This window comes from Artemia sp. Qi Xiang Cuo, chromosome 18 (assembly GCF_049724085.1).
Source record: "Artemia sp. Qi Xiang Cuo chromosome 18, ASM4972408v1, whole genome shotgun sequence".
Lineage (NCBI taxonomy): Eukaryota > Metazoa > Arthropoda > Branchiopoda > Anostraca > Artemiidae > Artemia > Artemia sp. Qi Xiang Cuo.
The window spans coordinates 38,624,214-38,638,519 of NC_142811.1; the positions used below are offsets into that span (position 1 = coordinate 38,624,214).

Genomic DNA, 14,306 nt, shown 5'->3' on the forward strand with positions numbered 1-14,306 from the left:
AAAAAAAAAAAAAAGAAAGAAACAGAAAATCACAGAAGATCGTAGAAAGGTGGCAACTGACTGAGGTTAATATCTAACAGCCTTCTTACCACAACTGTTCTAAAAATACTATCTATTCCAAATTTTTGTAATATCCTCCTACTACGGTACCCAGGCAAAGGTAAAAATGAAAATGTACAGAAATGGAATACTGTCTGTGAATATGTACTACTACATCTATGTTCTTAGTTTGCTAATTTTCAGTTGTGTTCTAAATATGTATCATTTAGCAGGATAAATGCTGCCAAATTCTTCACAGATGCCGCTTGACACGAACACTGGGTTATAAGTACTACATACCCTTCAAGTTCCACTTTGTTATTGTCGTAATTGGGAGGTAGAGTACCCACTGCTGGGTTGAAGGCCAGATTCGTGTATTACAGACTGCAGACTCCAGTTTCATTGCTGGCGGATTTTTTTACTGAATTTTCTAACATTTATATATAGGCTTTATATGACACATAATTAACGTATGCATTGTTGTCGATTTATATTGGCAGTATCAAATCAAATCTCCAAAAGCTTATGTGGTGGGGCTTGTTGATATTACCTGTAGTTAAGCGTGGAGAGGCCTTTGGACAGGGATCCCTTCTCCCTCAAAATTTTTAAATTTGTACAATTAACCCTCGATTTACATATTTTGATTGAAATTCTATTTCTCTCGCCTCCTCTCTTTGATAGTAATTCTCACGGGCGTTTTAGGTGTCCATTTCAGCGACTTTATATTAGAGAGGAAGCCATGGCTCTTTCCCATTGTCTAGGGCCATAATGAAGGAAAGAGTATGATAACTAGGTCATATTTTACGGGTGAAGGATGATAGGTTACCAAAAATAGTCCTTTTTTGGCAGTTCAACCTGGACCACACGGAGAGTAAGGTGTCGTTGAATGGGAGAAAAATCTTAAAAGGCCTTGGAAAGTTCATGGTAAAGCTCTGAATACTTGTTGCTGTGATGACTTGTCTGGTGTGGGGAGTCATAAGTCTGTTAGCCCAAACAGTGTTGCTATTTGCAGTAGCCCTGTCTTTTATTTGCTTTGTTCTTTTTGCACAGTTTTAATCGTAATCAATTAAATATTGTTTTTAATGAGGATTTTTTACAATATAGATTTCCTAGCAAGTAGGGGGTGGAGGGGGGATAGAAACAAATCTACATTCACCCCATCAGTTTTCTGTTTGAGTCATGTATGTACGCAGTACACTGAAACACAGCGAGTGTAAATGAAAAATTTACTATTTACTGAACATTTTTTCTTTTTAAGGAGCGATGCCCCCCTGCTGTTGATGACTTCTTATATATATGCGACGATGCATATACAAGACGAGAGGTTCTCAAAATGGAAATAAATATGCTAAAAGCAGTTGATTTCAATTTGGCATTTCCCTTGTCATACAGCTACCTCAGAAGATACTCCCGGGTACTTATTTTATTAATTTGATATAGAGGCGTATGGGGTGAAATAAGGGGCTGAAGCCATTCTAATGGTCTCGTATTGATAAATGCATTCTAAATGCCAGGTAAAATTTGGTATTTTGTTAAGTATGTCTGTTTATTCGATTTTTTTGGGGGGGGGGGGGCAAAATAATCGTTAGAAAAATAACTAACTGGTTTTTTAAAAGCGTATATAAATAATTATTACGATCCGAAGAGTGGACTTATTCTAATTGCTCACAGATACATTTTCTGTACCGTAGAAGAAGTGGTAGATATTATAAAAAAAAAAAAAAAAAAAAAACTAAGGAAACTAAACTCACTTTCGTGAAATGAGATCATTAAACTGTGTTTATAATACGTATGCTTAATACATTTCTATTGCCGAATATAATCCTCTAATTATATCTTTTCCATAGGATGACTGGATTTTCCGGCTTTGATGTCACTCTGTGGGTAGTTGTAATGCTTTGTGTTTATATTCTCTTGTCGATGTCTCCAATATTCTGTGTGCCAATTTGAGTAAGCTCATAGTATTATAACTAAAAAAAGTAACAAACAGTTTGGGGCAGCTTTGTCGCTAATTATAGTGTTTTATAGTATAATTCTGCTCACTGTGGTGTATAAACCCCTATGGATCGTTTCACTCTCGGTGAACTTAAGCGGTTATATATGAATGTTCTGTTTCTAAGCGGTACGCATAATCGTTCTTTTGCAAACAGTTTAACTATACTGTTTAGTAAAACTGCAGAATTTTCCCCAGACTGCAGCTTACCGGCCAAGGCCAAAGTTAGAACCCATTGTTCCCTCAGCTAAATTGGAAAAAAATAGCCTAAGTTGTTTGAAACAGTAAAACCGGATGTTGCAACTAAAACGTAGCTCTCTTTGAGTTCTAGGCTGTTTAAATATAATAAGGGAATGGTTATTATAATTTTGTCTATCTTTGACACGTAAAGTTTTTTTTTTACTAAGTTTGTATCTTTTGAGTGTTTGTCTTTTTTCCGAGCTATTTTGAAATTCTAAATGAGACTTGAAATTCTTGGTGTAAACACAATATAGGTCATTATCAGTTGTGAAGTTGAGTTGAGGGTAGAGTCCTTAAAGAAAGAAAAAAAAGAACAAAGAACAACATTTTCTTAAAGAAGGAAATTATAGATGACTTTCCTATAAAATGCTCTAATCGAGCACGGTTCTCTTTGTCGATCTTAAAAACGAAAAGAAACGAAGATTTTCCGTTAAATGTCGACAAAAGCGGGAATTTAGCACAATTTTGTTGTTGCTCCAAAAAAACTAATTAAAATATTATATTATCACTAAATGTTGATAAAAGTTATAATCTAGCACGATTTTTTTCGTCGCTTCAAAAAAAAATGAATGGAAGAAGGCTTTTTTGTTGTGCTGATGGAACGAATAATCTAATACTTATCTTCGTGAATCTTAAATTCTGTCAAAAAAAAGAAATAAAAGAGGAATTTACCTCTAAAAATCTCGGAAAAATTGTAAATGAACAGTTGGTAGATTTTAGGAAGAAAATCTGTCAACTAATTTTAAAATTAAATAATAATCTAAAGCTAGTAGTGGGCGATGAAAATTAAAACTAAGAAAGATAGAGAAGCAATTTTAAACACAGAAAATATCAGAAAAAAAAAACAAGAAACGAGGTTTTAGGCCGTTGAAGTTAAAGCTAAAAATTTTTTATGAATATGTGGACAGAATCAGCATTAAAGGTGTTTTAATCGGAAACTAAAAGCAATAGTATTGAAAGAAGGAACAAAAAAATCCGATTCTAATTCTGTCCTGATTTTATTTTGTAATATTTTTTAGTTCTTATTGTTTCTTGTTCGATTTTTTTTTCTTTTTTCTTTTTTTTGCATAGCTGATCGCTTTGGCTTTAGTTCTTTTTAAAGTTTAAAAAACTTGGTTCTCATTTAAAAGTACCAATCCCTGAAAATTTATATCATTGTCTCATTGGTGTCATATGCTTTATGTGTATGCCGTGATCAACAGAAAAATGGCTAAAATTAGGCATCAAGTTAGGGCACCCTTACGTATGAGGCGTGGCTTCGAAGAGCAAGCTATAGAGTGGAAATTTTTTTCAGGTGCTTCTAATTTAACGAGAGCGGTGGATTGACAATGGTTGAACAAAATCTGAACTGAAAGTAGTTGACCTGAAAATATGTTTTTTATTACATGCAACATAGCCTGGAACCCAATAAGTTGATCTTTGTTGTCATATACTCAGTAATTCATGATGATTTAATTTTAGCATCTTGCTCAAAAATTTAGTCTAGGAAAAATAGTAAATTTTGATTAGTGGTCATCGTGGACACCATATTGTTGACAGGATGGAAGCTAAACTAAAATAAAACGTTCTGATTTTTGTTTCTATTTTCTTTTCAGTGTGCCAAACTTAGCCTGGAGACTCTAACGTTGGCTCGGTATATACTCGAATCATCCTTGATGGAATATGACCTCATATTTGAATCTGAATCTTTAATTGCAGCTGGAAGTCTACTTCTAGCTCTTATTATGAAGAATAATAGCCAATGGTCGCCTACCTTGGAATACTATTCAGGTAAGTCTTTAAGTACTAAAACCAAAAGTTACATTGAAATTACCACGTGCAAAACAAAATAAGATGGGAGTTTGCACCCATCTCATCTTGTTATTTTTGTCAACAACGCTACACTGCTGAGGCTTTGTTCCTCTGTATTCGGAATCAGGTTTCTCCCCCATAGCAGTCGGGAAAATACTGTAATGTATAGCTAGAAAACTGTTTAACCCGCAGAAGAACTAGGACAGATAATCGCTTTTCCGACAATCTTTCTTTAAATCACAAGGTAGTAATTGAGTTTCAGTCTTAGTGAGGGATTCTCCCAAGCCACTCAGCATCTCCCCTGGTGGCCGATAGTGAAATTTTCTGCAAATATGCAGGGCACCTCCTGGTGGGGCGGCGCAGACCAAGGGGAGATCATGTCTCTCGGTGATCTTTCAACATCCCTGGAATATCCACGTCTGGGGGGTCATAATGCAGGTAGAGGGGGTGCAAACCCGTTCGATGCATTCTGGAAAGGGTCCATTGGCGTAGGGTTGTGTTCCGCCAGTCACAAGCCTTCTTCCAAAAATAGTTGAATTTAGGCGGCGCGGGACCCCAAAAGGGCACATTATCGTTAGAGGTATAGCTGGCCTCTGCCTGGGACGGAGAGGAGATGCTTACTGCTGTGCAGAAAGAAGCCAAGAAAGCTTTTTTCTTCTTAAAATAAAGTGAAATACAACCGAACAAGAATGGAACGTGTGCTACTGCGTCTGGGGTAACCTGCGAAGGCCATGCGATGTTTGAGGCAGCCGACTATTTGATTACTAAGAATCTCGCGAATGGGAATCCTTTAACGACGTTGAAGACTCCGACCCTGGAGCCTTCCCAGTTTTTCCCAGATGTGTTCTGTGGTGGTGTTGTAACGCCGGTGATTAAGGAAACATGAAAGCAAATGTAGTTCATATAGGTCAGTCACGATTGCACCAGTGATGTGCATATTGCTAGAGTTGATAGTTTTGACAAGGTCACTGAAGTTTGTTCAACACCACAAAATCAGTTTAAAAAAGGTTACGGCCGCCAACATGTACACAGAGTTATTACTAATGTTTTATTTGATGTTGAAGAGAAAGTTGATATTGCTGTTGTAGCTGGTCACGATATGTCACGTGCGTTTGACTTGGGGATACATCCTCGACTTTTAATCAGTGCAAAGGATCGTGGTCTAGATTGCTCAATTTTATGTGCTTTTAGGCATATCTTTAGCAAACTATACGTTGTTATTAAAGTACCGACGCGGGACGGTTTTATAGTCTCGCAGGTTGCAATAAGTGTCTGGAAAGTGATTATGCAAGGTGGCGTGTCTTCACTTCCAATATATAACAACTGTGTGCTGGAGTCTCACAAGAAAGTTCGTACGACATACGTTTACCGAGGCCTTGATCTTTCGCTTCTGAATTACGCTGACGCCATATTGAATCTGAGCTGGACTATTTTGGCCATTAAAGAAAATTTTGATATTTTATGCATAGAATGTAGAAAAATAGGACGAATGCTGAAAAAAGAGATTGTTGCAATTGGTAAACCACGTAATCGGCCCTCCCCCAAGTATGTTTATCTAGATCCGTAATACCCAACATGAGGTGCAGGCCCCACCGGTGGGGCGCGGCAATAATTTGGTGGGTCATGGGGAGGACGTGCACCCTTTGGCTGACTATACTTTAGAGCCTTAATTTAAAAAAAATATATTTTTCTTGTGAATGACGTCACATTCGTATGCGTTTTAAAAAGGAAATAAAATACATAATAGTATTGTAATAGCGTCAAGCATTGTATAAAAGGTGTTTTTTATAATATGCCTATGTATTTTTATCAGCATATTATTTGATGCTAGTATTTTTCATTGGCATAGAATATGACTAGAGGAAGACTCGAAAAAAAAAACACCTTTTAAGCTTCCTTAAATGAATACATCAAAAATTTTGAATACGAAAATTTTAATATCACAAGGGGGGCATAGGGATTTTAGAAATTTCTAGATCGGGCATGGCCCAAAAACGGTTGAAAACCACTAGTCTAAATAGTCATCCGGTGCCATGATCGCCATTATGCCATCCGGTGCCATTATCGCAATTACCCGGGACTTCCTATTGGGAGTGGTTTGAGATATACCCAATCGCTTTTGCTAGATTTTGTCGGTTCAGAGCTTCGTAAGACGTACGGTGTCCTTGTTTCGTGTAAAGCTCGATATAAAAGAAGTATACTATCAATAATCTACAATGCATTTGCTGTACCCCATCTGCTTGCTCTGTCATCTTTTTGGAATGTGTTTGCTATCTCAGATAAGAGGATGTCGCGATCTTTGTTTTCCTGGTATGCCGAGTTATTACTTGGAATACCTTTGTAGGCCTAAAGCCATCGCCTAGTTTCTTTGTGTGGGGTCATATATCCTATCAAAGTCACTGTGGAACGGAGATCGCGGTTTGAGAAATCGTTGGATCGGACGAGTAGCTTGTTTAGTGTCTTTCTTTTTTCTTTTTTTTTCTTTGCTTATTAAGTGTGTTTCTTATATTGATATGAAGGTAAATAGAAGGTGTTTTGTTCATGTATTGTCTTTTTTTCTTGTTTACTCCATGTTTACACCATGTGTGTTTTTAGAGTAATGAATTGATTGATTGATCGCTATGCTATTTCTGAAATTCATCTTATTTGTTGGAACCTCAAACGTTAGGACGACTGCCAAATAAGGCAACATATACCTTGTTCTCAATAAACCAAACCGATATAAATAGGATATCGCGAGACTTTCCGAAACGCACCTCCCTAGACTGGTGAAGGAAGAATCTTCAATGCTAGTCTAATTGTGGCTGGAAGAGCCAGTAGTAAAGAGTAGACTTTCTGATGTCCTGTAAAGCACTGAGATCCCTTATGTCCGTAATATCCGTGTCAGAACGGTTGATTATGATACGAATGAAGAGATCACTGATCAACACTACGAGCATCCAAGTCTATACTCCAGGCTGAAATTCTCAGGTGATAGTTTCCTGTTGCAGTCTCAGGCCCCTGTCCCCCTCCCCTACGGTCTCAGTAGGATCACAGGGTAGGCTGATTACCAGCGACAACAACCACTCAAAAAGTATAAAAAGGCGGCTTACCCATGCAAGTTCCAGTTTCAAATATCTTACACTGATATGGTATAGCAAGGATGTGTCCGTAAGGCTCAAGATACGACTTTTCGTTACCTTGATCACCCCACCCCCCACTTCTTAATTTGCTCTTGTGAAACTTGGGCGCTGAAGGTGGATGACCGGTGTCGACTCGCAGCGATTGAAACTAAATGCCTAAGCCAAATGGCCAGAGTCACCTACATTGATAGAGTCTCAAATGTTGAACTCCTTGAGTGAGCGCCTTAATATTCAACAATAAATCCCAACTAGGATCTAGCTCCAGCAGCTTCGATGGCTCGGTCACGTTTAGCAAAGGAGTCAGTCTCTCATATTGCAGATCATCTTCGAAGACCAAATTCACGGTTCTCGCCCTCTTCGGGTTCCTCCAAATATGTGGAAAGATAACTTCGTGCCTCATCGCCTCTTGAACCTTCTTCAATTAGCAGAAGATTCCAAGGAATACGGAAGGCAGATCCACGCCAATTGCAAAAAAAGAGTCCCCAAGTCGATCTTCAAGGACGGATGGAACTTAAGTCAAGACAACTGAGCTGATTCCTGAATGTCACATTCTCTTGACTCTATTATTTCTTTAAAATAATATAAAAAAAAGTTTGTCTGGAAAGTATTTGTCTACCCTAGCCATAGGAGTCTGGTTTACAAATAACGCACTTATGAAAGAGTTCATGTCGGTTGGTTTTGTCGAGTTTTGTAATAATAGTCGGCTCCTTCCATACCACTATCCATGTTGCTTTTATATTTCAAGATTATTGTATAGGTATTCATAAGTCTAGTAGTGTGTTTATCCATACGTAGGATTTAGGCCTCAACTACTAACTGATCATTATTGATTTTGAAGTTTACTTTCTTGGAAAAACGGGGTGTAGCACACGTATATTAGTTCTCTAAATAGAAACTGGAAATGGGTTTCTGTGAAAATAATCGTTGCTGAAGATTTGCGAGTGCTGAAGGCAGGAGGTTCTGAATAGCGAATTGAGAGGCAATACAAGGCCGTATTTGTAAGAATAAAAGGCCCAAGCTGATAAGCTTAGCCAGTTGAGGGAAGGGATCTGAGGCTATACTTGCGAAAGATATAGGCCTGAGCGTGTTCGGGAGGTTGGAAGGCCCCTCGAGCTGTTAGAGTGTTTATCGTGACGGCTGAACGTCCGAGTGAGTGAAGAGAGAACAAAAATTCGGCCTTTTTCTATCCAAGAGGCCTGTAAAGTGAGGTTTTCTGGCTATTATATATATATATATATATATATATATATATATATATATATATATATATATATATATATATATATATATATATATATATATATATATATATATATATATATATATATATATATATATATATATGTGCACATACAGATATTTTATTTATGAAATACACATAATGCTACAAAATACACCTGCGAACATGCCTGGTGGCATATATGTATATATATCTATATATATATGTGTGTGTGTGTTACGGTGAATGTCCAAAATCTAGTTAATGTCGATATTCACCGGTGAATGTTCGAAATTCCCTTTTCTCTGTTTCGGTTCAATTAGCTTTGCGAGTCAGATTTTCAGTCTTATGCAACCTATGATGGTAAAAGTTAAAGTTAGGTTAGATTGGGTTAGGTTAAATTTGGTTCTAAATGCCAGAAATGCGTTAAAAACCTAACTTAAGCTAACCTAAACCAACATAACCTCGTCTAATCTAATCTAACCTAACCTCTCATCATCAAACCTTTTATTAAATTGAAAAAATTGACTGGCAACGATGACTTTTTAGCCACTAGTTTTTTATAATGCCACTGTAGATGCATTAACTCGTTGGAGTAGCACGCTTTTACATAATGCTGCTGCGAATGGAAAGCATTTAAATATATGTACGGTTTATTTTTTCATCAGACCTTCAATCTTCTGTCAGGTTTAGGTAATCTAAGTTTATACATGTATTGCTTTTTAGGTTTTGGTTTAGATGACCTGCGCGTGATCACAACAAAACTATGGCAAATGCTCAAACAAACTCCTAAAGACAGCATTAAGACCATAAGGAGCAAGTACTCACATCCGTAAGAGCTTATATCCTTCCTTTTTGTTCTTCTTTTTTTTTTGGGGGGGGGGGGGTGGGTTACAGCTCTGAAATATTGCTAAGAATTAAAAAAAAAGTATGTCAAAAACGGAATGGCCGCAGAATAAATAATAGTTGAAAATCAAGGATATAATGTATAAGCACTTATCAGATTTTCATTAATTGAAAAAAATCATTTATTTTATTAATTATTTAATATAAAATTTTCAGCAATTTTTGAAAAAAAAAAAAAAAAAACTACGTATAGTCAATCGTTTAGACCAGCAACAAATCTAAAGATTTAGGCAATTACAAAAGAGATTCAATGTTAGGATCGTCCAGAAGCCAATTTGGCTAGGTCCTTAGAGCCCACATTCGAGAAATTTCAGATAAAAGAGTAATACACGAATTATATGATGACTAAGAATGTTTACAATTTTAGGCGGTTTCCTATGTATTTGAGGATGGAGATAGTTTGTAAATCTATAGTTTCCTTAAACTTAATTTGCTAAGGGTTTTAATGATTTTAAACAAACAAATACATCAGCTAATATACCTATTAGAATGGGCATTCTTCAATTGACTTCTAAAAATAGTTTAGTGTTTGATAGTAAAACCGTTATAGTTGGTCCAACTAGCTTCTGGACAGCTCCTTTTCTACAGCAAATATTTAAGACAGTATTAAGACCACGAGGAGCTAGTACTAACACACTATTTATAGTACTTTTCTATCGACTGTTGTATATTTTTCTTTTTCTTTGTACGCCGTTCGAAATATGTTAAAGAGCTTCATGAATAAACCCAAAAATTGTTTATTGTAGTGGTAAATCTATCAATCATCCCAGGAAGGGTCGTTTATTTTAAATTTTTTGTTTGCTTGTATAATTGGGACTTTACATCTTTAGATAAATGAGCCGACTTTGAGGATGGGTGTGGCTTAATTGTCTCTTTTTCTTCAAATTGTACCTGGTCCTAGCTCCATATGCTTCATTACGTTATGGAAATTCTAGCTCCATATATGAAACGTCTGGGAACTTGGGGCAATTTCACTTGGAAGTCCCTTATGAGACACGGGAAGAAATTATTTGCCCACTACTCTGACGTTTTGTAAACTGGTTAAAATGTTTGTGTTAATCGTCAAATGAAAGGAAAAAATTACTGGAGCTTAATATAGATAAATATCTCGTGACAAGCCTTGTGCAATTGCGCTTTATCCGAAGAACACTGTACAAGTCGGAAATTTTACAGACATTATTTGCTAGTATGGGCAAGTTGGGCAAGTATTAGCCATTGGGCCTCCTTCATCTTTATGGCTCTACTGTGGGCTGATGAATATGTCTAGAACTCGGGAAAAGCCGATTTGGTAGTAGTTGAGAACCGAATATTTGGTTCCACTATGTCATTTATTCGGTCCTTGCAATTTAACATGTCGAAAATTTGTTTATTTGAAGATTTTTTCAAAATTTGGTGATCAATTTGTACCTCAATACTTATAATCCATAACGCATAAGAGTGGGGTAAATCCTATCTGATATTATTTTTGTCATATGTGTATACAAGGAGGGAAGTAGGAAACGATGAGGTTTCTCCTGGAATTCAAACGATGGTATTTGTATTGTTGTACAGCATTAGAGACAAATCAGGTTTGTACTTTTTTGACAGCCTCTCTCTTGCTCCAAAAAAAGAAGAAATTTGAGGTACTTGGTTCATCATCTCATATCTGAAAAAAAATTTTGCAGGAATTTGTTTCGAGATGAGGTAGGAATAGGGAAAATGGATTAAACGGGCGAACTGCATGAAAAAAGCTGGAAGTCGTAATCATAGGAAATCCCGAATTCTGGTTAGGGGACACAAGCCTGAAGGCCTTGTTTTGATTGTGCACATGTTTTTGCCGGAGAACGCCAATTTAACTTTAATTTTTTGTATGGTGGCGAGCCTGTATTCCAATGTACTCTCTCCCAACGTATTGTTGTTTCCACAACACAAGAAACCTTTATTGAGTTATTATTATTTTTTTTTAATAATTAAACCGCTCCATACCAATTTCGGTTTTAATGTGCTGTTCGATACGTAGATCTTTTATCAGCAACTTATATCTATGAATCTCAGTACTACTGGCTATTTATTGCTCCTTAGGGAAGTTATCAAATAATAAAAATCTAGGGGGCAACTGACCCTCTCCCCAATCGACGCCAGTTGTTCTTTTTAATTGTTATGACGATAATTAATCACAGGCAATATCCCTTGGTACTTCTGTTATTAAGGCAGTTGATTGTGTGTCATGCCTAGGCTTCCTATGGACACCCTTTTCCCGCGCATTCAGTCTTCTGATCGCTCACACTTCTAGCCGAATATCTGCTTCATCTGTTACCACCTTACAAGTCTTTATAACGCTTTTATGCTGGCTCATATGCTGTATGTTATGCCTTTCTAGAATATATTCACTAAAATATATAAAATAAAAGTTCTATCTTTTTCTGTTATCACCAAACACTTGCTCACATATCCCAATGGACATGGAACTGAAGATGAATTAATAAGTTTAGCATATAAGACCCAGAAACACCTCCAGTTTAGTATCCTTGTTTGAACTACGGTTGAATTGTTGGTCTTTCCCCCTCTCGTAGAGGCTGCACTTGTATGTTCTTGTGGCTTTTTGTTAGTGTAGATGCCCGTTTTTGTAAAAAAAAATTTATTTATTGTTCCTTCCTTTTTGTTTTTCTGGACACGGGTTTTCAAATAAATACACTACTTCCCAAAAATGTAGTATTTCTAGTCTTCAATTTAATGTGCCTTCGGACCCCCCCCCCCCCCTTTCTCTGGCAAACAGGTCGTGAACCTCCTACTTCGACCTTCCTAGGACAAAAATAGACGTCACAAATGGGACGCCCCTTATTTCTCCTTTTGGGCTATTTCTTGGAGGTATTCTAGAAGCATAGTTAGGGTAATAAGCGGAAGTTGTTACGTCCAGAACTTGTCTGAAACAAGTTCGGCTGGGATCCAATTTTTAGGTGCTGGGAGAGGAGTAGTTTTTGAAAATTTTCTTATCACCACATCTACTAAAAGAGGCTGTTGCATTTCAGCCAGCCTTTATGGGAAGTAAGACCTAGTATCGTAGCTATGCATTGGGGGATCATTATCGTCAGCACATCTACTAAAAGAGGTTGTTGTTTCTTAACCACGCTTTATGGGAAGTAAGACATAGTGTCTTAGTTATGTCTTGAGGAATCACTATCGTTAGTACATCAACTGAAAGAAGTTGCTGTATCTAAAAAGGCTTTATAGGAAGTAAGACCTATTGCAGTGGCTATGCCTTTGGGGATCACTATTTTGTCTAACCTTTATCGGGAAGGGCAAGAGAGGCCCCTATATTCTTGTTGTCGAGACACTTACCATAAGGGTTTGTCGGGTCTCAAGCAAACTTAGTGGAAGATCGGATCTAGTGTCTTGGTTTTGCTTTTTGTGAATCAAGATTCGATCTAGCCTATTTTGGAGTATGGAAAAAAAGGGGGGTGGTCTATAAATTCTTTTCACCAGGGCATATGCCGCAAGGAATTGTCAGATCTCAGTAAAATTGGTGGGAAGTAAGTTAACTGTTCCAATTATACCTGTTGAAAGGTCTATACCCTATACAATTTCTCTGAAGGGAAACGGATGATCTCTAGATTATTATCGTCGCGACATTTGCCAGAGTGTACAGTTGGATCTCACTCCAATTTGATTAGAATAAGAGCTGACATCCTGCTTTTGCCATAATGAAGCTTGGGCCCAATCCTGCCTCGAAGGAAATTGGGGAGAGGAGCCTATATTCTTGTCAACTAGGCGGAATCTGACCTAGTCTAGTCAATAGTAACAGTTATGGCTGTAAGTTTCTGTGCTCACTCCAATCTCTGTGAGGGAGTGAGTATATTTTTGTTATGTACATCCATCGGAATGGCTTAGACCTTACTCCTTAAAACAAAGAGTAGCAGTTAAGGTTTTGTATTTTTGTTGCTACAAGTAATGGTCATATGAGCTTTTAGGTTTTGTTTCAATTTTGGTTTTCAAATTGTGAAAAAGAATAGGGTCATTCAAATACCTTCACAAAATAACTACTGTTTAATAAATCGAATATTATCATTGAGGTGGGAATAAGGTTATTTATTTGAAAACCTGTCTACACAAACGTAAAAAAGAAACACTAAAAGACCGAAACAAAGAAAGAAACAGAAATGGACCGATATAAAGAGTGACTAAAACCTGAAATAAGAAAAATGGCGGTGTAATCAAATGGGAAGATAAACCTGTCCTAAACTTAGAATATGTAGATGATCTAAGTGTCCTACATAGAAATACTGGCAAAATAAATGAATTTTTGGAGAGTTCAGGGTGCAAGAATAGGTTTGAAAATTAATGTTAAGAAGGCCAAGTCGCATAGACCACGAGTAGATGAAGGTGAATAGGTGATAGTGGGGAACGATAAGACCGATCAAGCGGATAGCTTCTTTTACCTAGGCAGTATTATTAGTAAATATCTATGGCTGCAGTGAAAATTTAAAAAGTAGAATGGCTCAGGCTAAGGGTCCTTTTTCACAGTTGAAGCAAATTTGGAAGAATAGGAAGATAAACCTGTGAACCGAGACTAGAATATTGGAAGCTACATTAATGACAGTGGTCAAGTATGGCTCTGAAACATCGGCACATCTCACTTTCTAGGGCTATAGTGAGAGGAAGGTTGAGATGGCTAGGACACGTTTTAAGAACGAAGGAAAAGATATTGCCAAAAGAATGTTCTTTTTAGCCATCCATCTGGGGCCAAATGAAAAGCAGGTTGTTCCAAACAACCTGTAGTGTGTTAGTAGTAGTAGTAGTAGAGCATCAGTTAACATATACTGGAAACAAAAGAGGCTTGGAACGCATATAAAACTTGTTTGAAGGAAGTATTTGGGGCAAAATGTGCTTATGACTATTAATGTTTCAATGAGAAAAAAAACTCAATTTTAATTAGTAATAAAAAAAGTATAATATTCATGATACGTGAGATAGAAATTTTTAGCCCATTCTGTGACCTGAAGACTATCTGATTTGAAAA

At 36.9% G+C, this 14,306-nt stretch overlaps 1 protein-coding gene across 2 annotated transcripts in view; it reads left to right on the plus strand.

Annotated features, from left to right (window-relative positions):
• CycB3 (cyclin B3) overlaps nucleotides 1-14,306 on the plus strand; it is a 55,832-nt gene that overhangs the window by 31,325 nt on the left and 10,201 nt on the right. For both annotated transcript variants that reach the window (XM_089103980.1, XM_089103979.1), the window contains exons 6-8: nucleotides 1,298-1,453; nucleotides 3,868-4,042; nucleotides 9,131-9,236. In XM_089103980.1, coding sequence (XP_088960106.1) covers nucleotides 1,298-1,453; nucleotides 3,868-4,042; nucleotides 9,131-9,236 — 437 coding nt within the window. The remainder of the gene's footprint in view (nucleotides 1-1,297; nucleotides 1,454-3,867; nucleotides 4,043-9,130; nucleotides 9,237-14,306) is intronic.